A 25,406-nucleotide genomic window follows, 5' to 3' on the forward strand; every position below is an offset into this window, starting at 1 on the left:
TTGACTGATTTGATGATCTTAGTGTCCAGGGGACTCTCAAGAGTCTTCTCCAACACCACAGTTCAGAAGCATCAGTTCTTTGGTGCTGTCTTCTTTATGGTCCAACTCTCACATCCATACATGACTACTGGAAAAACCATAGCTTTGACTGGATGGACCTTTGTCAGCAAAGTGGTATCTCTGCTTTTAATATGCTATCTAGGTTTGTCATAGCTTTCCTTCCAAGGAGCAAGCATGTTTTAATTTCATGGCTGCAGTCATACTCTGCAGTGATTTTGGAGCCTGAGAAAAGAAAATCCATCACTGTTGCCACTTTTTCCCCATCTATTTGCCATCAAGTGATGGGACAGGATGCCATGATCTTAGTTTTCTGTATGTTGAGTTTTAAGTCAGCTTTTTCAGTCTTTCATCCTCATCAAGAGGCTCTTTCTGAGACTGTTGATATTTCTCTCAGCAACGTAACATAAGTTGTTATATTTTGGATATAAATAGCAAATCACTGAATTTTATGCTTTTAGTCCAATCTTTGAGTCTTTTTATTTATTATTACTGGTAAAATTTGATTTTATTTCTACTGTTTAATTTTTTATTTCCTATTTTCTATGCTTTTCCTTTGCTTTTCCTTCCTTTCTTCCTCCTGTTGAATTCTTTCTTTATTCTGCCCTTTCATCCCTTACCTTCTTTCCATTTACAGTTTAGAGATTTTATATCCCATTTATAGTTTATTAACATGCATGTCTGACAGAGTAAAGTTAATCAGTGTGTCTGGTATCATCCCAAACAGTATAAGAGGGGCTTTAATTTAATTACAACTTTGATTTGGAAAAACTTCTGCATTTTTGTACAATCTTAGGTTTCTATGACTTTTCTTTCTTATGTATTTCAAACTAATAATCTCTGTGTGACTGTCTAGTTGAAACGTCAAACTTAACATTTTGAAAACAAAAGTTTATCTTAATCTCCTTGTTAATATTCTTAAGGTTTTATGAAAGTTATTTACATGTCACATGTTAATTAGTGGCATTTTAGCTTTCCTGATATTTGCTGTCACCTAAGCAAAGAAATCTAAAGCTAATCTTTTAGGCCTGCCTCTTCATTTACATCCTCAAAGCTGCAGTCACAGGGTCCCTTAAAACTTCTCAGTTAAATGATTATAACAACATCTTGCTTTCCACGTATTCCTTGCATTATGCCTTGGTATTCTAGCCCTCAGGTTCTGCTGAAGTTACCTTAAAACACAGATTGGATCATCCACAAACTTAGAATTGTTCTTTTTAACAGAGAATTGAAATGATCTGTTTCATAATTCATTTTAGTGATAATTTCTCATTCTGTATCTTCACACACCAGTTTTTCAGTTATATCACTTAATTACCTAATTGTAAGGCACTTTTATGATGTGGATAACAACGAAACAATTGTTATGTCTCTTCATTGAGGAGTGCTGTTTCCTTCCATTCCTGACTGCCATTCCTAAGCAGCTTGCAAGTCCTAGTTCTGATTCCACCTTCTTAAAACCATACTTGATTTTTTTTTTGCTCCAGTCAAAATTAATCACTCCTTTTTTGCAGTGTCTTGCTCATCTTTCTGTCTCTAGATTCCTCCTGGGTTACATTTAGTTAGTGGTTGATCTGTGTCTCTCACTGTATCATAAGCGTGGGCAGAACAGGGACCGCGTATGTTCGTTTTCTCATCCCACACAGTGCCTATCTGCTTGGTGTGTAATTACAGAGTCAAAACTGGCCAAGGAATATAAAACACATCACAGTGAAACGGATCAGTCTTACTAAGATGAACATGCTTTTAATGCTTGAAGTTGTATTAAATTCCTGGCGGGGACACTTAAGTTGTATTAGGTTATTTTTATATTAAATAATTAACATGGCTAACAATATGTTGTGATGGTGAAAGCTTGGGCTCAGGAGCCACACTGCAGATTAATCATTCTTCTACTTACAGCTGTGTGACAATGGGTAAGTTATTTACCTTCTCTGTGCCTTGATTTTCCTAGCTGTAAAACTGGATTGGTGCTGTAGAACCAACTCATAGAATGAGAGGATTGGTAGACAGTAAGAAACAGTTTTTTTTCTGTTGGAAGTAGAGGAAGGAGTTGGAAACTTAGTTGGATGTTAGATTTCTGAACTAAAGAGCTATTTAAAAGACAGTGTTTTAAAAAAGTATCTTAAAAGACAGTGCTTCAGTCTCACTAAACAGTTTGACATAATTTTGTATGTAGGTTTAACTTAAGCAGTGTTGTTATATACTTATATTCTGAAATACGTGCTTATTTAAGATTATAATAGCTTTGCTAATAGAAACTTTTTAGAAATATAATGAAAAACAGGAGCATTTTTTAATTTTAATTTTTAAATAAATAAAAATAAATTAACAGCAACAAAAAGCAGGACTACTTTTAAATTCGTCCTCCATAAAGCAGCTTCTTTGATTGCTGTATGCCGTCATGAACCTCTCCTTCCTCTTGGTGCTCTGTGTGTCTCGGTACCCCACCTTGGTTTGTAATTCTCGGGACTTGTTTTATTCTTCAGCCAGAGTTGAGGACAGTTAGGAAGAGATTGTAACTAAATCTATAAATATGTCTTAGCTTCAATCTACTGTATCCTTTTAAAAAATGGCTGCAGAATATTCTATTGAATGAATGCACCATAATTTATTTCATAACCAGTCCTTTTTCGTTAGTTAGGGAGCAGTATCTTTTTTCCTGCTTTATTGCCAACTATAGTAGGTGATATTCTTAGGTTGTGCGTAACAGAAACCAACCCAGAGCAGCTTAAACAAACAGAAGTAGAGGAAGCATCCTAGAACTCAGGAGTCAGGAGTCAGGAGTGTGGGTGAGTCCTGGGAAAAGACTAGAACTAAAGTATAAACTATCAACAATCCACAAAGGGTCTGTTTCTCTCCATGTTTTGCTTTGTTTAATATCTTCCTCACCTTCACTGTCCTTTCCCCACCCCACTTTGATTTTCTTTACTTTTTCATCCTGGTGGTGTAGCATGTGCCTGCCCCAAAGTTTCTGAGTTCCATTTCAGCCACCTGGTAGCCTCTGCCCCTCAGTTGCAGTTCCTGGTGGAAACACTGGGTGGTGAGGGGAGCCTCCATGCTGCTCACATCAGCAACCCTGTCTGGTCCACATGCATTGTCAGGGCCTTCATCCTTTCAGGAGGAATGAGTTCTTGAAGAGGGGTGGGTTGAGGGTAGAGGGCTTTAAGCTAGATAGAGGTTTTAGAAGGTATTCTACCACACAAATAGTGCTGCAGTGAGTGAACAGCTTTGTAAATCTGCTCATTTGTATTAGCATTCCTTTGGGGTGATTTCCTAGGATTTTAGTAACTAATCAAAATCTTACATATTCAGAGTTTTGCTATTTCAATATTGAAGTTGTCCCAAAAGTATGTCTCAGTTTACACTCCTCTTGTCAGGATGGATGTGTTTCTCCTCACCCACCAAAGCTGGTCCTGTCAGCCTTTTTGTTTTTGCCAGACTGATAATCAAAAAAAACCTCATTGCTGTTTTAATTTCTTCTTAGTTTCTGGAAAACAAGAACATCTTTTACTATGTTTCTTGCTCAGTTTTATTTCTTCTGTTAATTTCTTATTCAAATGTTTTTGGCCATTTGTAGAATTCGGCTCTGTGTAAACCCTTCATAAATTAGGGACATTATCCCTTTATATGACATGTATTATTATCTTCATTTGTCTTCTGTCGAGTAATAAATATGCTTGGCCTTAAGATGATTTTCACTTTTATTCATTCATATTCTTTTGTGTGTTCTGGAATTTTGTGTCATGCTTAGAGAATCCTTTATGATTGTATAAACATTCTCCCATTGTATTCTGGTATTTTATTGTTCAAAACCTTTTTTATTGAAGTCTTTGCTCTGTGTTGAATTTATTTTGGTTTTGGACTAGTCTAGTTTCTTTTTTTGATGGCCACTTGACTCATTCTTTCAGTAGCATTTCTACAGTAATTTGCAGAGTTCATTTTATTAACTATTAAATGCCTATAGTTACATCTAGTTATATTGTCTGTTTCCTTCTGTTGATCTGCTCTTCTCATGCATGTATTTCCTGTTATAACTACTGTGGGTTTGCAGATCTTATGAAAATGGAAAGGCTGACTTGGAAAGGGCATGTATATATATATGTTCTCAGAGTCTGTGGTTCTGTGTGTAGTATTACATAAGTCAATTATAAAAAACCAATGATCTTTCAAGTTAGTATTTTATACTTTAGAGAATCAAAAGACAACTGAAGATTTTTTTAGTGTTTTTATTGAAGTATAAGTTGATCTACAGTGTCATGTTCATTTCTGGTGTACAGCAAAGTGATTCCATTATACATATATTGTGTCTATTCTTCTGCATATTCTTTTCCATTATGGTTTATCACAGGATATTTAATATAGTTATCTGTGCTATACAGTAGGACCTTGTTCATTTTATATATAGCAGTTTGTATCTGCTAATTCTAAACTCCTAATTTACTCCTTCACTATCCCCATACCCTTTGGTAACCATAAGTTTGTTTTCTATGTCTATGAGTCTGTTTCTGTTTTATAAATAAGTTTATTTGTATCATATTTTAAATTCCACATATAAGTGGTATCATATATTTATCTTTCTCCTTCTGACTTCATGGTAATCCTTGGTCCATTTATGTTGTGTAAATAGCATTATTTCGTTCTTTTTTTTTTGGCTGAGTAGTATTCCAGTGTGTGTGTGTGTGTGTGTGTGTGTGTGTGAGTGAGTGAGTGTATATCACATCATCTTTATCTGTTCATCTGTCAGTGAACATTTAGGCTGCTGCTATGTCTTGTCTGTTGTAAATAGTGCTGCCGTGAGCATTGGGGTGCGTGTATCTTTTCAGATTTTTCTCCAGATAAATGCTCAAGAGATGGAGTTTTGGATCATATGGTAGCTCTATTTTTGTTTTTTAAAGGAACCTCTTTACTGTTTTCCATAGTGGCTTCACAATATGCATTTCCACGGAATGTAGAAGGGGTCCCTTTTCTCTTCACCCTCTCCAGCATTTATTATTTGTAGACTTTTTAATGATGGCTGTTCTGACTGGTGTGAGGTGATATTTAATTGTTTTTAAATTTATTTTTAATTGAAGGATAATTGCATTACAGTATTGTGTTGGTTTCTGCCATACAGCAGCATGAATCAGCCATAGATATACATATGTCCCCTCCCTCTTGAACCTCCTTTGATTTATGTTTCTCTAGTAATTAGCGATGTTGAGCATCTTTTCATGTGACTATTGGCCATCTGTGTGTCTTCTTTGGAGAAATGTCTGTTTAGGTCTTGCACACATTTTTTGATTGGGTCTTTTTTTTTTCCTTTGGTTTTTGTTTTTGTCATTGAGTTGTATGAGCCATTTGTACATATTGGCCCTTGTCCAGTTGAACTGTTTGCAGATATTTTCTCCTAGTCTATCAATTGTCTTTTCATTTTGACAATTGAGGGTTTTTGGTCTGCTTTTGGCTGTGATTGCATGGAGAATTTTTTGTGTCTGTATGGTTATTAATTTTTTGTTTTGTGTGTGTGTGTTTTGACCAGAAATGACTTAGAGCATCTTTTTAGAAAAGTTTCAGAAGTTCCTTTTTATAAAAAGCTCCTATTTGCTAATGTTTTTATTATTCAGACCTCAGGAAATTTTCTGATGGAATTTCAAGTGAAAAACGTTCCTTCGGAAAGAGTTGCAACTCAGAAGATCCTGTCTGTGATAGGAGAGTGCCTAGACCAGTTTGGCCCAGGCTGCGTGGGAGTCCAGAGGATCCTGAATGCCCGCTGCCCGCTTGTCAGGTTTTCACACCAGGCCTCCGGGTTTCAGTGTGATCTGACTACTAACAATAGGTACGGTCTCTTACTTACCATCTTAAATGAACGTTACAAAGGATTAGCATAGTTTTTCTTGTGCAGAAACAGTGATTTTTGACTCTTGGATATGCTTTACTAGTAATTTTTTTAAAACGTGAAAACTTGAAAAGTAGGAAGTACTTGGGTTTTTTTTTTTTTTTTTTTGGTGTTCTTAATAAAATGTTAAGATACTGTGTTAAAATGTTAACATACCTAACAAACATCTTCTGAGAACTGTGTTTCATTGTTCCTACTTATGTAGCCTGATAACAACTCAAAAGTTCTGAGTATCTAGCCTTCTAGTTTACTTAGAAAGTAAAGTGGCATCTTGAGTTTGCCCTGGGAATTGCCTCCAGATATAGTCAACTTTGTGTCAAACAAATGGTGAACTGAGCAGCCTAAGAAGACTGCATAGTTTTCTTCAGCATGTTTTCATTTTATTATCAATCTGTTTGCTTAAAAAAGGGGGGTAATGAGAATGACAAGTTCTTTTATGCCCTGATAACTTTTCTTTGGTTCTCAGTAGGGAAAACTTCAGTTGAGGCGTTTGTTTCTTTACACTCTAGTGTACTCATTGCGTGCATTTCCCTGTACTATCTGTTAGTTAAATAATCATAACTAAAAATAGATTCAGAAAATCCAATCTAAAGCAGTTTTGAATAAACTCAAGTGTTCGCTAACGAGTCAGTGCTAAATACTTCTGAATTTCTCTCAAGTGGCTCATGGACTAAAAATAAATAAAAATGCATACTATACTTTCTCTCATTACTATATTTTCTTTATAGTATGTAAGTCGAATAAAATGACTTTTATCTTTGTAATAATGTTCTTTTCATTGTCTTGTTGCTATAGTTTTTACAACTTTAATATGCATCAGACTTTATATTTGCATGTTTCTTTATATCAGATACCTTGTACTGTGTGCTCGGAGAAGGCAATGGCACCCCACTCCAGTACTCTTGCCTGGAAAATCCCATGGACGGAGGGGCCTGGTGGGCTGCAGTCCATGGGGTCGCTAAGAGTCGGACACGACTGAGCGACTTCACTTTGACTTTTCACTTTCATGCATTGGAGAAGGCAATGGCACCCCACTCCAGTTCTCTTGCCTGGAGAATCCCATGGACGGAGGAGCCTGGTGGGCTGCAGTCCGTGGGGTTGCTGAGAGTCGGACATGACTGAGCGACTTCACTCACTCACTCACTGTGTGCTACTTCTTTTTCAGCTTAATTTAGCTTCATTTACATAGCTAACGCATTTAATCACCATGAATTTCCACCCATGATGTGCCACCCATGATGGTACTTAGTAGACAGTTTGGAGTTGATACTGTGAAATAACATGTGCCCTCTCTTGGGTCTTTGAGAAATTACAAGACATGTCTTGATCATTAGGAACTTAATTTTAAAATATTTCTTATAATTCTTTGCATTATAACATATGACTAGAAGACTTAGAAAATAGGCTCTGAAGACTGATTTCTCAATACATATTTAATCTTCCTGAGTTGTGGTTTTTATAAATAGTACACTTAACTAATTTTGGCTAAATTTTAAAAGACTTATACTTTCTTGATAAAATAATATTTCCCTTGTCTGTTGAAGGACTAGATAATCTCCCTTTCCCATTCTGAAGTGTCCTGATTTGGATGATAAAGTATAAGGTTAGGTCACCTATAATCAATCCATAACAAAATCAAATTGTTTTTGAAATTCAGTTATCAGGAAATCTTTGTCATATTTTTCTTCCTGTGGCGAGTGCAAATCCTACATATGACTTCATTTCCCTTATAGCTTCTTCTGATAGGAAGATCAGAAATAATCATGCAGCACAGTTTTAATTAATCTGCAGAACCATTGGATTGGAATGCCTGTAGCCCAAATAGATTCTGATTCTGACTTTGTTCATTCTGTCTTTATCTTCTCTGCATGTATCTTCAGTGCCCCTTAAAACACTAGAAAAGCTGTGGGTGCAACAAATAAACACAGGAATTAATGATGACTTAAAACAGAAAAGGACTAGTTAATCTACATTGCAACTAAAATATGAAGCTCCTACTTACAGACCTGCCTGTGTCTCTATTGATAATTAATAAAGAGCACTTAGGTATTATTTCACTTATTACATCATGTTTAGGGACTTTGATTTAAAATTTTCAAGTATGATAACTGCATTGTGGTTGTCAGCATTTAGAATAATGTTTTAATGATAATGAAAGGTTACCATTCATATTAAATGTTATATTGCAGATACATAATGCATTTGATGATCTGCTCTTGTTGTTCTGAATATGTTTAGATAGAGTAAGATAGTTAGATATGTGTCCAGGCTTGTGTTTTGTTCTACTCTGGGATCATATTTTGGGGGGGTTGAAAATTTCTGTTATTTTTCTCTTTCGAAGGATTGCCTTGAAAAGTTCTGAACTGCTTTACATGTATGGTGCCCTGGACTCGCGGGTTAGAGCCTTGGTGTTCAGTGTCCGATGCTGGGCTCGAGCACATTCGTTAACGAGTAGTATTCCTGGTGCTTGGATTACAAATTTCTCCCTCACCATGATGGTCATCTTTTTTCTCCAGAGGAGGTCACCTCCTATTCTTCCAACACTAGACTACCTAAAAACCCTTGCAGGTGAGACTCAAAACATCTGTTTTCTCTCTAACTGTTTGAATGGATAGCAGTACCATGTGTTATCAAAGCCATGTGTGTGTGTTTGTTTATTGTTCAGTTGCTCAGTCAGGTAACTTTGCAACCCCATGGACTGCAGCATGCCAGGCCTCCCCGTCCTTCACTATGTACTGGAGTTTGCTCAGACTCATGTCCATTGCGTTGATGATGCCATCCAACCATCTCATCCCGTCTCCCCCTTCTCCTCCTGCCTTCAGTCTTTCCCATCATCAGGGTCTTTTCCAATGGGTCGGCTCTTTGCATCAGGTGGCCAAAGTATTGGAGCTTCAGCATCGGTCCTTCCAATGAATATTCAGGGTTGACTTCCATTAGGATTAATCTCCTTGCTGTCCAAGGGACTCTCAAGAGTCTTCTCTAGCACCACGGTTTGAAAGCATCAGTTCTTGGGCACTCAGTTTGTTTAAGGGTCATGTATTTTCAAAGCGTTGTGACTCTTATTAATAAAATCTAAAAACTGTTAATTTACTTAATGTCCACCAGGGGTCATGAGAGCTGATGATTTGTGAAGCAGAGGCCTTTAAAATTTTTCAAGAGCTCTGTCTTTCTGTGTCAGTTGGCAACATTGTTTACCATCTCCTGAGCCAATTGGAGCCTCTCCTGCCTTGACCAAGTTTGGAATGACCTTGGAGAAAAATATATCCCAGATGCAGCTTCTGATTGGAGCCCAGCTTACAAATGACTTTCCAAGTTTGAATCTATTTCCAGATTTCTCTTAGAAATGCCAAAAACCATTTCATGGTGTTTCAAGGTCCTAGATTTTTTTTTTTTTTGGTTGAAAGTTTATAGGCAATCTTAGGTAAATGGTTTTAGAATTAGTATACTATTTAATTTGTGTTTTAAATAAATTGAAATTTTGATAGTCTGCTGGGGGAGATACTAAAGTATTACAGTCTTAAATTATGAAAGGAAAATAATTCAGGGATTTACTCAGAAAATGTATATGCAGTCCATCGTCTGCCCCTCCTATATATTGCTGCCAGATAATTCTTTTAAAGTACATTCCTAAAGTGGCCCTCTTTAAAGGGATTGTAAAAGGATTTTATTCCCTAGAAAATAAACCTCAGGCAGTTGGCTTAGCTTTGTGTTATATAGGATCTTCACCTCTAGCCATTTTTCCAGCCTCTTCTCCCACTCTTTCTCTTCATGTGTTCCCACATTTCAGCCAATAACATGTTCATAACATTTCCTCTTAGCTCCTTTTTATATGATATTTGTTTTTCATCCTGGAACATGCCTTTTCTTCTCTATAAATTCTTTTAAGTTCACTTCCATGCTACTTTTCTTATTATTCAAATTAGAAGTAATCTCTTCTTTCCCTCAAACACTGTAAGTGTTGGTCCCACTTGAAAATAAGCTTTAAAAATCTCTGTGTGGTAGGTTATGGAAAGTAGGAAGTTTAGAGGGAGGTAGAGTGGTGGGCCTGTATCTCACCTTTGAGGTCCATGCCTGTGTTCATCTCCTCATTCGGTGTCATTCATTCACTCCGGATCTGTTGGCTACAAACTATGTGTCAGGTGTGGGTTTTGGTGCAGTGGTCTACATATAGACGCTAGACGATGTTCTCAGGCAACGCTTAAATCTAGTAAAGAGATAAGATGCACACAAACAGAAAACCTGGGTAGGTCTCACCTATTAGCCGCCTGGAAAGAGCACTTCCTGTTCAGTCCTGCTGTGTGCACTGATGCTTAAGACTACTTTCCTAGAAACTGTTTGGGGAGGTATCATGGATTTTGGAGTTCAGAAGCGAAGAAAGAATAGAAACTGAAAAAAGGAGGCTGCTTTGAAGCAGATTTGTGTTAGCGGCACACCATCACACCTTGATGGTTCTCCCACCCCTGCTGCTGTCCGGCCCTCCGCATCCCTGCCTGGGGACATTTGCACCGCTTCTCCCTTCCCACTGCTCTGGTCTTAACTAACAGTGATTTTCAGAAATTCACATCTAATTGTAGTATTCACTCTCTTGAAATCCTTTCAGTAATTTTCCTATTATCTTTTTAAATTTCCACTAATTGTTTTAGAAAAAGAATATAATTTGTGAACAAATTTAAAATGACATGTTGAGTTTTTATTCCAAATCTATTTTAAGCCAAATACAAATTTAATCACATTCTACAGCATCAAAACATTCCTTTGATGGGAATTCTTTTATTTTCTACTTAAAAATACCAAGTTGGTTGTTTAACATTTTTCATGCTCATTCTTAAACATGGTCAGAGAAATCAGGCCATTTCAGTTGCTTTTTTCCACATAGCAAATTATAGGTGTGAATTGCTAATAAATGTAAAAGTGAACTTGATATAATTGTTGCTACTTTTTGATCATTGATTTTTAAACTTCTAGTGAAATCTTGAACTTTCTATGAAATACTTTTTCATAGGTAAATGTGTGTATGAAGGATGTGGTAAAGATAATTTTGAGAAGAATGTATCTAAATTTTTTTTCCTATTCATTTACATATTCTTTAGAATCCATGCTTTTTATACTTTCTGATTTTAACCAGGGGTCCCAGACCAATGTATCTTCTACAGTATATGGCTAAGAATAAAAACAATGTTAAACTGTGAAATCATTGCCATCATGGGAACCCCGTGGTTCATCAGCTGAGGGGCTTGAGTCCTGTTACAGTCATTTTCTTCTGAACTGTGCCTTTCGTTTGATATTCAGATAGAGCCTATCAATTTGTATTGTTTCAAAAAGAAGAAAGTAAGAGAGTAAGCTTGCTTGATTGCCTGGTAGTTTATTAGTAGAAGGCAGTGTCAGTTTGTGGAACACCTGTCAGCTCTTCTAGGACTCTGTCAACCACTGTTTGAAATCTGGAAGTTGAAGTCCAGAGCTTCTAGCTTTGCGTTTAGGGTCCCTCATGATCTTTGTCTTCCTCCGCTTCTTGTACCTTCTCTCCTCTGTGCAGCTCAGGAGCTGCAGTTCTCCACACTCCTCACTGATCCTAGAGCCTCTGCACTTCTGCATCTTGTGCCTTCGCCTGCAGTGGCTTCTTCTCCTGCCTTCTCTTTTTACCTGGAGAAGCTCATCCCGATCAAGCCAGGGAAGAGAAGAGACAAACCCAGTCCAGAATGTGACTTCTTAGGTCTTTCCTGGCTTCCTCTCTCCTCCCTTCCTTCTCGGAGGTGGTGCCCTGGTGCCTTCCAAGCACCTGGAACACACCTGTATTGTGACAACTATTAGATTGTTTTCTTTGACCTGGCTGCTTTGACCAAGCGTTTCTAGGTCAGGCTGTCTCTGCATTTTCCACTCCTGGCTTAGAGGAGTTCAGTAAATAGATTCAGATGATTGGATGAACATTTTAAAGTTGAAGGCTGTTTGTACTGAGCACAATGGCAGCTTTCATATTTTGGTTATTCTTGAAGTTTGTCTCTTCATGTTCTCTTACAGTCTCTACTGCTTTCCCCGTGTGTCTCTTTTATTTTCTTGGTTTTCTGTCTTATTTTGGCTTTGGTCCCTTTGTAATATTTACTTCTGTACTTAATGCTTTTAATCCAGCATCTTCCTCTTATAATCAGTCATTTGATTAGAGTTCTTTTGTTTAGGTTGCCTGTTTTTCTTTCCTATGATGAATTAAAGGTTTCAAGAAGAAATGACTGGGTAGCACTTTCAGCAAGTTTGATGCAGAGACCCCAACATAGAAGAGAGCTTTAGTTGCTCATTCTCCGTGACCCAGTGACAATTCTTTGAGTTCCAGGCACTTGGGTGAAATTTTTTTTGCATCATCTAAGTTTCCTATGTTAGAACATGCTCTTTCAGTCTTTTTTTCTGGAAGAGAAGGCCTGGCTTCTGACATGCTGAAACTTTGGCGTTTATTACACCATTTGTTGTGTTTAGAACAGTTTTCCCACTCTCAAACGTGTCTTGCATCTCCTAGTATAGAGATTCTTTCTTGTACTGTCTCCAGGGTAAACCTGACATTTTCTGTCAGGAAGAGACCTGGGGGTCTCACTGCTCTAAGCATCAGGCATCCAGGCTGGGCCCTTCTGGTCAGACCTGGCACTTCAGCTGCTAAGCTTTTGGAGGCTCTGCCTGAATGTCTGGTTTCTTCTTGGCTTTCTTTACTGCTGGTTTAGGACCCAGTGTTCTCAGATCTCTTTCAGTCATTGCTGCTTGTTCATCAGTTCTTCAACATAAAATTTTTGGTTGCTCTTGTCTTTCCTATTCTCCATCTTTAAGATTTTATGTCATTTTACTCTCATTTCAGTAGTGCTTTGGGGTAAAGGTAGATGCTGAGTTTATATCACCATCTTTACCCCAGAGCATGTGCTCTGAAACAGCATGTAGGTGCCACCCAGAGGGGCTGAGTGTCACTGGCATGCGTGGCCTGGTAGGAGGGGTAATAGGACTTGACCTTGTCTGTAGATTGCCAGTGTTTCATACAATACTTCTAAGAAGTAAGTAATTTCCATAGAAATGAACAGAGAGAAATAGGGTGGCATAGGAGCTTCCCAGGTGGCTCAGCAATAAGGAATCCACCTGCCAGTGCAGGAGACATCCCTGATTTGGGGAGATCCCCTAGAGTAGGAAAGGGCAACCCTCTCCAGTATTCTTGCCTGAGAAATCCCATGGACAGAGGAGCGTGGTGGGCTACAGTCCATGGGATCGCAAAGGGTTGGACATGACTGAGCGACTGGGCATGCACACATACAACAGGCTGTCATGTTTGAATAGGCTGAGAATGATTTCTCTACGGCAACATGGTTCAGTAGAGCTTCCTGTCATCACATTGTCCATTGGGCAGCCACTTGTTACCTGTGGCTCTCAGGCACTTGAAATACGGTTAGTGTGACTAAGGAACTGAATTTTTAATTTTAATGGCTATCATTTGTATATTAGTTTAATAGCAGAAAAACAGGAGCGAGAGTAAAAAGGGAGAAGACTTAACAGCTGAGTTGTTTCCTGGGTTTGAATGCTTTAGGGGTTTTGAGAAAACAAAACTGGCCCTGTCTTAAATCAGGGGGTCGTTTTTTTCCTTCAAGTTTTACTGCTTTCTGTTAAAAACTTTTTCTGGTGAAGACCAACAGTTATAGACACAGTCTGTTTTTCATCACTGTACATTCCTAGAAATATTCAGTACTTTAATGTAGATATACTTTAAAGTGGATTTACTTTTCTATTGTAAATATATTCCTGGAAAAAAGAAAAATAAGACACAGCAGCTAGAAGAGCATCAGTATATATGACTGGCCTGCTGATAATTTGAAATAATAAGGCATGTGCCCAGGTCCCAGGAAAAATAAATCTAAGTGGACCTGTATATAAATTCTTCAGTTGTATAACAGTGCACATAAAATGTGCTGTTAAAAAATGAGTAACATTTTAGAATTTAGTATCAGTGTTAGAATCTGGAATGATTTTTGAGTACTTAAGTCAGTAACCAGGGTTTTAACCAAAAAATAACCAAAACCACACCAAAAAACAGGAGGTGGTAGTTTGAAGAAACCTTGTTTTATGAATTTCTCTCTGGCTGTTACAGATAATCGTTCAAAGTCAAATATCAGCTAACATTCAGATTCTTGGTTATGTGCCTGCTGTATGCTGGACACTGTTGCTGTGGACTGGCCAGTGGGAAGAGGGAAGGTCATCACTGCCTTGGACTGGACAGTGGTCTCTCTAGTCCCAGACTGGGGTCAGGGAGTAGATAGCATGAATGCAGCCATAGTGTGGTCAGGTGCTTGCTGATGGAGCACAGGACAAAAGGCTGGGCGCCCCCTTACAGCTAGGAAAAGAGAAAGCCCTTTTAGTGGGGGTTGATTAGTCTTTTAAGAGTGGGAGTTTGTTTGCCTGCATTTGTACAGTGGGAGGTGGATTAGAATGGATGAAGGATTTCATGGTGGCTGTATATTTATCCATAACTAGGGAAGCGATTACCTCTAAAGATGTAAATACTGTTAGGAAAGGTGAATTGTGTGAGTCCACTGTGCTGTTAAATGAGTCTTACTGAATCCTGGTCACTGCAGAGGCCTGCCTCTTAGAAATTACCAGAAGTTTTTCAGAACTCTTAGAACATTCAGTTTGTATGTGTCTTGGATGAGTTGTTGAAAGTAAATGCACAAAAGGGTAATAAGACTGAAAATGGAGATCTAAATTAAATATCATTGATCAAAGATAGTACCAGGATTTAAGTTAGTGAAAGATGGGAACGGTCTACATTTTCATTTATTACTAGAAAATTGATGACCTCAGAGGATAGATTACGAATCATTGAGCGTCGATGGACAGTCTGTTCACCAAAGTTCATGTAAGGTTAATTTTACTGTAGTATAATTGCTCTCAAATCCTTTTTAATGGAGTTTTAATCCTACTATTTATACTATATATAAAAAACCCTGACCAATAATCAGAACAGATTAGTCGCTCAGTCGTGTCCGACTCTTTGCGACCCCATGAATCGCAGCATGCCAGGCCTCCCCGTCCATCACCAACTCCCGGAGTTCACTCGGACTCATGTCCATCGAGTCAGTGATGCCATCCAGCCATCTCATCCTCTGTCGTCCCCTTCTCCTCCTGCCCCCAATCCCTCCCAGCATCAGAGTCTTTGCCAATGAGTCAACTCTTCGCATGAGGTGGCCAAAGTACTGGAGTTTCAGCTTCAGCATCATTCCTTCCAAAGAAATCCCAGGGCTGATGTCCTTCAGAATGGACTGGTTGGATCTCCTTGCAGTCCAAGGGACTCTCAAGAGTCTTCTCCAACACCACAGTTCAAAAGCATCAATTCTTCGGCGCTCAGCCTTCTTCACAGTCCAACTCTCACATCCACACATGACCACAGGAAAAACCATAGCCTTGACTAGACGGACCTTTGTTGGCAAAGTAATGTCTCTGCTTTTGAGTATACTATCTAGGTTGGTCATAACTTTTCTTCCAAGGAGTAAGTGTCTTTTAATTTTATGGCTGCAGTCACCATCTGTAGTGATTTTGGAGCCCAGAAAAATAAAGTCTGACACTGTTTCCACTGTTTCCCCATCTATTTCCCATGAAGTGGTGGGACCAGATGCCGTGATCTCCATTTTCTGAATGTTGAGCTTTAAGCCAACTTTTCCCCTCTCCTCTTTCACTTTCATCAAGAGGCTCTTCAGTTCTTCTTCACTTTCTGCCATAAGGGTGGTGTCATCTGCATATCTGAGGTTATTGATATTTCTCCCAGCAATCTTGATTCCAGCTTGTGTTTCTTCCAGTCCAGCGTTTCTCATGATGTACTCTGCATATAAGTTAAATAAACAGGGTGACAATATACAACCTTGATGAACTCCTTTTCCTATTTGGAACCAGTCTGTTGTTCCATGTCCAGTTCTAACTGTTGCTTCCTGACCTGCATATAGGTTTCTCAAGAGGCAGGTCAGGTGTTCTGGTATTCTCATCTCTTTCAGAATTTTCCACAGTTTATTGTGATCCACACAGTCAAAGGCTTTGGCATAGTCAATAAAGCAGAAATAGATGTTTTTCTGGAACTCTCTTGCTTTTTCCATGATCCAGCAGATGTTGGCAATTTGATCTCTGGTTCCTCTGCCTTTTCTAAAACCAGCTTGAACATCTGGAAGTTCACGGTTCACATATTGCTGAAGCCTGGCTTGGAGAATTTTGAGCATTACTTTACTAGTGTGTGAGATGAGTGCAATTGTGCAGTAGTTTGCGCATTCTTTGGCATTGCCTTTCTTTGGGATTGGAATGAAAACTGACCTTTTCCAGTCCTGTGGCCACTGCTGAGTTTTCCAAATTTGCTGGCATATTGAGTGCAGCACTTTCACAGCATCATCTTTCAGGATTTGGAATAGCTCAACTGGAATTCCATCACCTCCACTAGCTTTGTTCGTAGTGATGCTTTCTAAGGCCCACTTGACTTCACATTCCAGGATATCTGGCACTAGGTGAGTGATCACACCATCGTGATTATCTGGGTCATGAAGATCTTTTTTGTACAGTTCTTCTGTGTATTCTTGCCACCTCTTCTTAATATCTTCTGCTTCTGTTGGGTCCATACCATTTCTGTCCTTTATTGAGCTCATCTTTGCATGAAATGTTCCTTTGATATCTCTGATTTTCTTGAAGAGATCCCTAGTCTTTCCCATTCTGTTGTTTTCCTCTATTTCTTTACATTGATCACTGAAGAAGGCTTTCTTATCTCTTCTTGCTATTCTTTGGAACTCTGCATTTAGATGTTTATATCTTTCCTTTTCTCCTTTGCTTTTCGCTTCTCTTCTTTTCACAGCTATTTGTAAGGCCTACTCAGACAGCCATTTTGCTTTTTTGCACTTCTTTTCTATGAGAATGGTCTTGATCCCTGTCTCCTGTACAATGTCACGAACCTCCATCCATAGTTCATCAGGCACTCTATCTATCATATCTAGGCCCTTAAATCTATTTCTCACTTCCACTGTATAATCATAAGGGATTTGATTTAGGTCATGCCTGAGTGGTCTAGTGGTTTTCCCTACTTTCTTCAATTTCAGTCTGAATTTGGCAATAAGGAGTTCATGATCTGAGCCACAGTCAGCTCCTGGTCTTGTTTTTGCTGACTGTATAGAGCTTCTCCATCTTTGGCTGCAAAGAATATAATCAGTCTGATTTCGGTGTTGACCATCTGGTGATGTCCATGTATAGAGTCTTCTCTTGTGTTGTTGGAAGAGGGTGTTTGCTATGACCAGTGCATTTTCTTGGCAAAATTCTATTAGTCTTTGCCCTGCTTCATTCCGTATTCCAAGGCCAAATTTGCCTATTACTCCAGGTGTTTCTTGACTTCCTACTTTTGCATTCCAGTCCCCTATAATGACAAGGACATCTTTTTTGGGTGTTAGTTCTAAAAGGTCTTGCAGGTCTTCATAGAACCGTTCAACTTCAGCTTCTTCAGCGTTACTGGTTGGGGCATAGACTTGGATTACTGTGATATTGAATGGTTTGCCTTGGAAACGAACAGAGATCATTCTGTCATTTTTGAGATTTCATCCAAGTACTGCATTTCGAACTCTTTTGTTGACCATGATGGCCACTCCATTTCTTCTGAGGGATTCCTGCCCACAGTAGTAGATATAATGGGCATAATGGTCTGACTTAAATTCACCCATTCCAGACCATTTCAGTTCGCTGATTCCTACAATGTCAACATTCACTCTTGCCATCTCTTGTTTGACCACTTGCAATTTGCCTTGATTCATGGACCTGACATTCCAGGTTCCTATGCAATATTGCTGTTTACAGCATCGGACCTTGGTTCTATCACCAGTCACATCCACAGCTGGGTATTGTTTTTGCTTTGGCTCCATCCCTTCATTCTTTCTGGAGTTACTTCTCCACTGATCTCCAGTAGCATACTGGGCACCTACTGACCTGGGGAGTTTCTCTTTCAGTATCCTATCATTTTGCCTTTTCATACTGTTTATGGGGTTCTCAAGGCAAGAATACTGAAGTGGTTTGCCATTCCCTTCTCCAGTGGACCACATCTGTCAAATCTCTCCACCATGACCCGCCCATCTTGGGTTGCCCCACTGGCATGGCTTAGTTTCATTGAGTTAGACAAGGCTGTGGTCCTAGTGTGATTAACAGGGCATGTTAATCTATAGCTTTGCTTTGTGTGATTATAAATTTCTGAAGTAGGGAATATCTTTGAAATAGAATGTGAAATATTTTCCATTTCTGTTTATTTAAGATGCAGAAGATAAGTGTATAATAGAAGGCCACAACTGTACATTTGTTGGCGACTTGAATAGAATTAAACCTTCACGAAACACAGAAACACTAGGTAGGTGTTTTCCTTTTCTTTGTTCCTTTTTGGACTGAAATAGACTTTCTTATTATCTTTCTTATTTTATTTTCTTACAGAATTACTACTGAAAGAATTTTTTGAGTATTTTGGAAATTTTGCATTCAATAAAAATTCCATAAATATTCGACAGGTAAGTACTATTTCATATTTGATTATTAGGTATATGGTCTTCTATTGTACTAATATTTAATGAGTGTAGTTTTCAAAGCATTCTAACAAATGTCATTGTATGTCAACTCTTGATGATAGAGTGATAAAAAATTGACACGTATTGGAGCTACGTGACTTGGGCCAAGATTCATCTAGTAGACCAGTTCTTTTCAGCATTTGTCTTTGTCACTTTGCCATGATATCTTTGTCATCACCTACTACTAAGACTGTATCCTTCAAAATATGGAATATATTCTAAAAAGTTTTTTAGAAAGCATAATTTTATATACACTTCTATAAACCAGATTGAGTTTCTGTGGAAGAAATGGAATACCTAGTCTCAAAGATAGATTTTAGTAATTCCCTCAATTTGAGCCCTTAGGGTTTAATTTACCTAGGCAAGTGAATTTATTATTTTGGTTCATCTGAGTAGGCTGAATGACAGACATTTTCCGTAAAAGAAGAGCCATCAGAGCAAACTCCAAGCAGAATCTGTTTACAAGTGGGGGATACGTGAGATGGCCTCTGGGTTTATTCTGTTTAGTGTGTGGATATTTGGTTACAGCCCGTGTAAGACTGGCTTCATAAAACACATACTCAGATATTCTTTTTTGCTGTTTTTTCAACTCTCCTTTTTTCATCCTTCCCTGACCCTTATCCTGTTCATGGAGACTTTGTTTAAAAAAGGAAAAAAAGAGAGAAAAATTGTGGGATAGAGAGGGTAAGAGACACAGAGCTCTGGAATGTAGTTTAGAAGACAAAGGTCATAGAACACAGGAAATGCTTCCCCCTTTATATGCCCTCACTACTCAGGGCTCAGAGAGAACGGTAGGACAGCACCGCCGCTGGACAGTGGCTTGAGAGGCATTAGGGAATTAACAGGGGCTGCCCACAGTGGAGACTCCTGACTTGGTTTTGTAGTATTTATGTATGTGATATCATTTGAAAGAGGAAAAGATTATGTAGATTAGTGGATCACTGATGTTCATGAGTCACCTCTAGCTTTTCCTTTTAATTCTATGAGATATCTCACCTGGCAGAGCCTTATTTAAGTTGAATCTTTAGGAATGTATATAGGAAGCTTTTAATGTTTTAAAATACATAATGGATAATCCTTTGTTCCTTCTCTACCTTTCTCATTTCATACTTGTGAAACATTAATTATTATATTTAAGGCTTCTAATTTTGTGTGCTTCTATTTTGTGTATAATAGATATGTTTTTAGGAAGTCCCCAAAATAACTATCTTATGCCATTTTTCTTTTCCATATTTTTTTTTTCCTTCCCAGTTCTATTCTGTTAGATAAACGTTATGTTATTTTAAAAATACTTTTATTGGTTGACTTAGTCCAGATACCTCTCATTGGAGCAGTGACATCATCATCCATAGCTCATAAACCTAATTTATTTTTCTCTAAAGAGCACTCATAAAACCAGTGGAAAAAGCCAGTCAGAAGTACACACACATATATACACTAACACATAACATGCATACATACCGAGCTCCCTTGGGGAAGAGATTCTTTACTCTGTAAAGTTAGTGCTGGTGTTTTATGTGTTTTTGACATTTTATTAAACCAAACAGTTTCTGTATCTGAGCCCTTAATATATTCATACATCTTTTTCTTCCTGGTAATGATCTACAGGGAAGGGAACAGAACAAACCAGAATCTTCTCCACTGCACATTCAGAATCCTTTTGAAACTTCTCTCAACGTTAGCAAAAATGTAAGTCAAAGCCAACTGCAAAAATTTGTGGATCTGGCCAGAGAAAGTGCCTGGATTTTACATCAGGAAGGTAAAGACCGCCCTTCGCCATCAAGTAATCAGCCTTGGGGGTTGGCAGCCCTGCTGCTACCTTCTGTAGCAAATAATATGTCTCTTTCCAAGAAGAAAAAGAAGCCTGCAAGTGAAAGAATTAAAAACTTGTTGGATTCCATAAAAAGTAGCGGTGCAGAAAATTCCACAGCCACTAATGGGAGAAGAGCAATTAGCACTCAGGCATGATGGCTGCTCATTTGCTTTCAGAACTGGTTTTATCCTGTAAGCTGGTCGCTGACTGCCTGGAAGAACTGTGTGAAGCCCTGGCAGGTCATACTTCCATCCAGTGTCTCTCTTCTCATGATCTTCCTGTCGGGCCCTTTAAACTGGTCTGAGATTCTGTGATATGTTCAGTCTGAAGGCAGTGGCACCATATGAAAATGCTAGCCATAGGAACAGGTGAAAGACGATTAGAATGTACTTCAGATAAAATATACAAAGCAGGTGGGAAAAATCAGTCCTAGAATCAAACCATTGTTGATAACCGCATCAGTCTCTGGGTGTAAATCATTTAAAGGGACTTCTAGGTATGTATATATGTAGGCAATGAATACAATAAAGTTGAGAAATTTGATAGAACTCCTTAGTTCTGTATTCTTCCAAGTGTTCTTTCACATATAAATACAAACATTGGTACTGATTTCCAAAAACGTTAATATTTTTAAAAGAGATGAATATAGGTACTTCAGTTAGTACATTCTAGATATTCTAAGCTAAAAATATAAAAATATTAGTACTGTGTATTTAAAAATATTAATCAGCTTTTCTATCTTCAAAAATAAAATCCTTTTTCTACTAGTATGTGATATTCCAATATTCCTTCAATCTTGTTTCAGAATTCTTTCTCCCTGTGGGAAGTAGATAGTATTGAAGTATAATTTCCTTTATAGTCCCTGTAGAGTGACTGTCAGTTTATGAAGCAAGTAGTATAGTGTCTGAGAACACAAACTTGAGCCAAACTGCCTTCGTGGTGAATCACTGTCTCTTTGGGTCTCGTCTGTAAAATGGGGGTGATGGCAGCGCCTCCTTTGCGGTGGCTGTGGAGATTAGATCAGCCCACAGGAAAGTGCAGGGCCACAGGCAGGCCTGGCATGTAGTACCGTATTTGTAATGTTGGTGGTAGATAGTCATTATTCATGCTACTCAGAACTCAGATTGAGAGATTGTACTGGTTTTCAAAATAGTTTCCCATCTAAATTTTAGGTCAGAAAGTATGAGCCCTGCTTGAGGTCTTATGGGAAGCTCACTAATAGAACTGTTGTGAAGCAGGTAAGTTCTGTGCCCATGTGGCTAGGCAGTTCACTTTCACATCTGAAACCAACAAGCAGGCATCAGTGTTCTATTCAAGTGGCGTCCTTAAACTAAAAGCTGTTTTTCTTTCCTTTTTTGGGCGGGGGAGGGGGGCTGCATGCAGCACAGCTTCTGGGATCTTAGTTCCCTAACCAGGGATGGAACTTGGGCCCCAGCAGTGCAAGCACTATGTCCTAACCACTGGACTGCCAGGGAATTCCGTGTTTGTTTTTTTAATTAGGTTAATTCTGTTGGACTAGATATGTGTACTGAGAGCTAGAAAGAGGTTTAAAAAGCATATTCAAGCGTTTTTAAATGATTTTTTCCATTCATAAATATTTAACTGGACATATTTCTTTTTTAGGTTGGTGTTAAGTCTAAAATGATCATTTAAAGCACATAAAGCATTAATGTGTATATGTGTTCACATTTCTTTTTGTTTTTATAATTTATAGAATAACTTTGACACCCTAGGTCTGTTTTACTTTGCAGAATGAGGTTTACTTACAAGATGAGTTTTAATTTACATCAGTCTTTTACATGAAGTTTTCTTTCTAGTAAACTGCATAAGGACTACAAACAAATTTATAATGTTTTCTCCTAAGTTCATTGTGTATGTGTGAGTCGTTTAGTTGTGTCCAACCCTTTGTGACCCCATGGATTGTAGCCTGTCAGGTTCCTCGTCCATGGAATTCTCCAGGCAAGAATACTAGAGTGGGTTGCCATTCTGTTCTCCAGGAAATCTTCCCAACCCAGGGATCAAACCCAAGTCTCCTGCATTGCAGGCATATTCTTTGTTATTTGAGCTACCAGTGATGCTAATAAATTCATTGTATCACTTTCCAAATTTTTAAAAAATAGTTTTTATTAATCTTAGGGATAATCAGTAGTTATTTGTTATTGTCATTTCTTAAACTAATTGCAGCAATAAAGGTAAAGAAAAATTTTTAAAGTTTTTCTTTTCTAGCTGTTATGAGGCTTTTAGTCACTAGCTCTCATGAATAATGGGTTTTATTCTCTATGTGAAAATAATTTGATATGAGTTTACCTGGATCACATTGCTTTCAGTGTACATCATTCCTGATTTTATAGCCCACTAGTCTGATTCCTGAGTTATTACCCATTTTTAGGAAATTAGAGAATTGACCAAGCATTCTAGGAAAACAACATATGATCTGTCTCCCTCACAACTTCCAGTTGTCATAGAGAAGAGGGAATAAGACATTTGAAGTAGGACTTTCTTCCTGCTCTTGTTTACTGCTTCCCTCTTTGTTTTGCTCTAGGTTGAGAACAGAATTAGACTCTTAAGTCACCTCTGTTTCCTAGAAATCCCCTGGCCTTAGAAGTACAGCTCTATTCGCTTCCCTACAGCCTGCTGCTGCCGACAGTAGGAAAATGCAGCATTTACATGTGAGTTAACACCTGCGCAGGGAACACCCACCGCGAAACCAGCAGACGAGCTGCCAAGCAGCCGCGGCTGGTCCGGGTGGCAGCTCTCTGGTCCACCCTCCAGAGCTTGGTGTTCAGTGGTGAGTAGCTGTCTGCTCTCGGTTCATCCCCTTCAGGAAACACTGTAGGAGTGGAATATTCAAAATACTGTAGCAGGGAAGAACTCTTTACTACCAGAGATGATCAGAGAAGGTTTCATCAAGTAGGACGGTAGGCTTTGAAGGGACCATGGTCTCTGTCGACCGGAGGAGGGACATCAGGATTATCGTTCTGGGAACAGAAGACAGTGTGAATAGGTGTCAGGGAGATGAAGTATGTTTGGAGAAGGGGCAGTCCAGACAGGTGAGGTGGAGTTTTTGCTGTGATGCTCAGAGTCAAGGTTTAGAGAGATTGTGAAGGACGGCCTGTGGCAAGTTAGGAGGTTGAGTATATTTTCAGTGGTAAAGCATTGAAGATTTTTGTGTATGAGGGAAATAAACATTAATCAGTTGCTTTTTTAGGTGACTAATCTATTAATAAGTGTAGTTATCAAGTGCCACTCCTTTTTTCTTAGCAAATTTGAGTACTTTAGGTCCCATCGTTAAGTTAGATAAAATTTGGTTGTTAAATTTTTCACACAGGTCCAGAAGCTGACCCTCATACACCTAGCAAGAGTATTTCACAAGAAAGTTAAGACTAAGTGGTTTAAAGCTATTGCACCAGGAAATATCATCAGGTCATGACATATGATTTTATGTAAAGCCTTACTAATGAGAAATTCTTTGCAGTATATACTTGGGAAGGAATGAAAACATAACCAGAAATCACTTTTCACCTTGGGATGATGTTGGAAAATTTATTTTAAATACTTGAAAGGCTTATTTTAGTTTCCATGCTGAGCTCAATTACTTGTGGATACATACTCCAGCGAGTATAAACATTACAGTGTTCCTCTGGAATTCCCGTGGAGCAACTCCCAGAAAATGTCTGTTTTAGATGGAATCTTTAAACTGAAATATCTATGACACAGGATATATAAATCAACACAAATTATTTTTAAAATACACTATATTTTAAATGTGATCCCTTATGTTATCTGTGTGTATGTGTATTCCCCCATCTTTTAAGTACTCAGTGGAGTCAAAACTAGGCTAAAGACAGTAGATGAATACATTTAAACCTTTTTATTCACAGCAAAATTTCTAATCTTTTAGGATATGGTGCCAAGATATTTCTAAAAGAGTATTGGAAAGATGGGACTTGAAACAGTAATTGTTACACCGTGAAGAATACATAGGTAAAATACTTAATTTGGAATAGGCCAACTCTAAATTAATGAAAAATATAAGTTATAAATTATCTTTTCTGGGTGTGTTTTGAAGTATGACACATTGAAAACTTGCTGTAATGGATGATGTGAAATAAAATGGAGCAAATTAATGAAAGATTACAAATTAAGTCAGTGTTACATTCTGTGTCACCAGAACTCATTAACGTGTCAGGTACAGTGGAAGTCATCCATTTTGAAACATCCTATTGCACAGTTCAGTTACTTGGCTTAGGTTAATGTAGCTTAATGATTAGGATTTTAATTAATCTTCACTTAACTTACACATGGACTTGGAGAGTATATGAGATAACATTAATATCATCTCTTTTTATCTCAAAAACTGAGTAAAAGATGGATTATGAAGCTGGCTGATGCCTTACAATGAATTTCTAAATTTAAAAACTGATTTTTTTATTCATTCCATGAAAAATATGTAAAGAATCCACCTGCAATGCGGAAGACCTGGTTTGATCCCTGGGTTGGGACGATCCCCTGGGGAAGGGAAAGGCTAAAGGGCTTCCCTCATAGCTCAGTTGGTAAAGAATCCGCCTGCAATGCAAGAGATCTTGGTTCAATTCCTGGGTCAGGAAGATCTACTGGAGAAGGGATAGACTACACTCCAGTGTTCTTGGGCTTCCCTTGTGGCTCAGCTGGTAAAGAATCCACCTGCAATGCAGGAGACCTGGGTTCAATCCCTGAGTTGGGAAGATCCCCTGGAGAAGGGGAAAGGCTACCCACTCCAGTATTCTGGCCTGGAGAATTCCATGGACTATATATATAGTCCATGGGGTCGCAAAGAGTCAGACACTACTGAGAGACTTTGAAAATGTGTATTACAGTTCTACAGATACACATATCAGTATAAAACTGACACAAGCTTCCCCTTGCTTTTCTTTTTTAACAGTTAATTTGGTGATTTTAGAAGGGTTGTTTGTGTATGATTTATGTGAAAATGTTCCCTTTCCCCATGTTCTCTGGTTAAACCTACAGTAAGCATCTTTGAAATTTCCCTGCTTCATTTCTTGGCATCACTGGTTATAAAGCTTGGTTACCAGGACTGAGTGGT

At 38.3% G+C, this 25,406-nt stretch overlaps 1 protein-coding gene across 6 annotated transcripts in view; it reads left to right on the forward strand.

The window, feature by feature from the left end:
- Window positions 1–20,871, forward strand: part of MTPAP (mitochondrial poly(A) polymerase) — a 30,409-nt gene extending 9,538 nt beyond the window's left edge. For 5 of the 6 annotated variants that reach the window (XM_086333919.1, XM_086333917.1, XM_086333916.1 and 2 more), the window contains 5 exons: window positions 5,664–5,875; window positions 8,277–8,503; window positions 18,207–18,299; window positions 18,380–18,453; window positions 20,119–20,871. In XM_086333919.1, the coding sequence (XP_086190045.1) occupies window positions 5,664–5,875; window positions 8,277–8,503; window positions 18,207–18,299; window positions 18,380–18,453; window positions 20,119–20,478 (966 nt within the window). In that variant the 3' untranslated portion in view covers window positions 20,479–20,871. The remainder of the gene's footprint in view (window positions 1–5,663; window positions 5,876–8,276; window positions 8,504–18,206; window positions 18,300–18,379; window positions 18,454–20,118) is intronic. The other variant, XR_015139520.1, reaches the window with a different exon arrangement.
- Window positions 20,872–25,406: the final 4,535 nt, after the last annotated feature.

This window comes from Bos grunniens, chromosome 13 (genome assembly GCF_055505025.1).
Source record: "Bos grunniens cultivar Pamir isolate PY7600 chromosome 13, Bosgru_T2T1.0, whole genome shotgun sequence".
In the NCBI taxonomy this organism is placed as follows: Eukaryota; Metazoa; Chordata; class Mammalia; order Artiodactyla; family Bovidae; genus Bos; species Bos grunniens.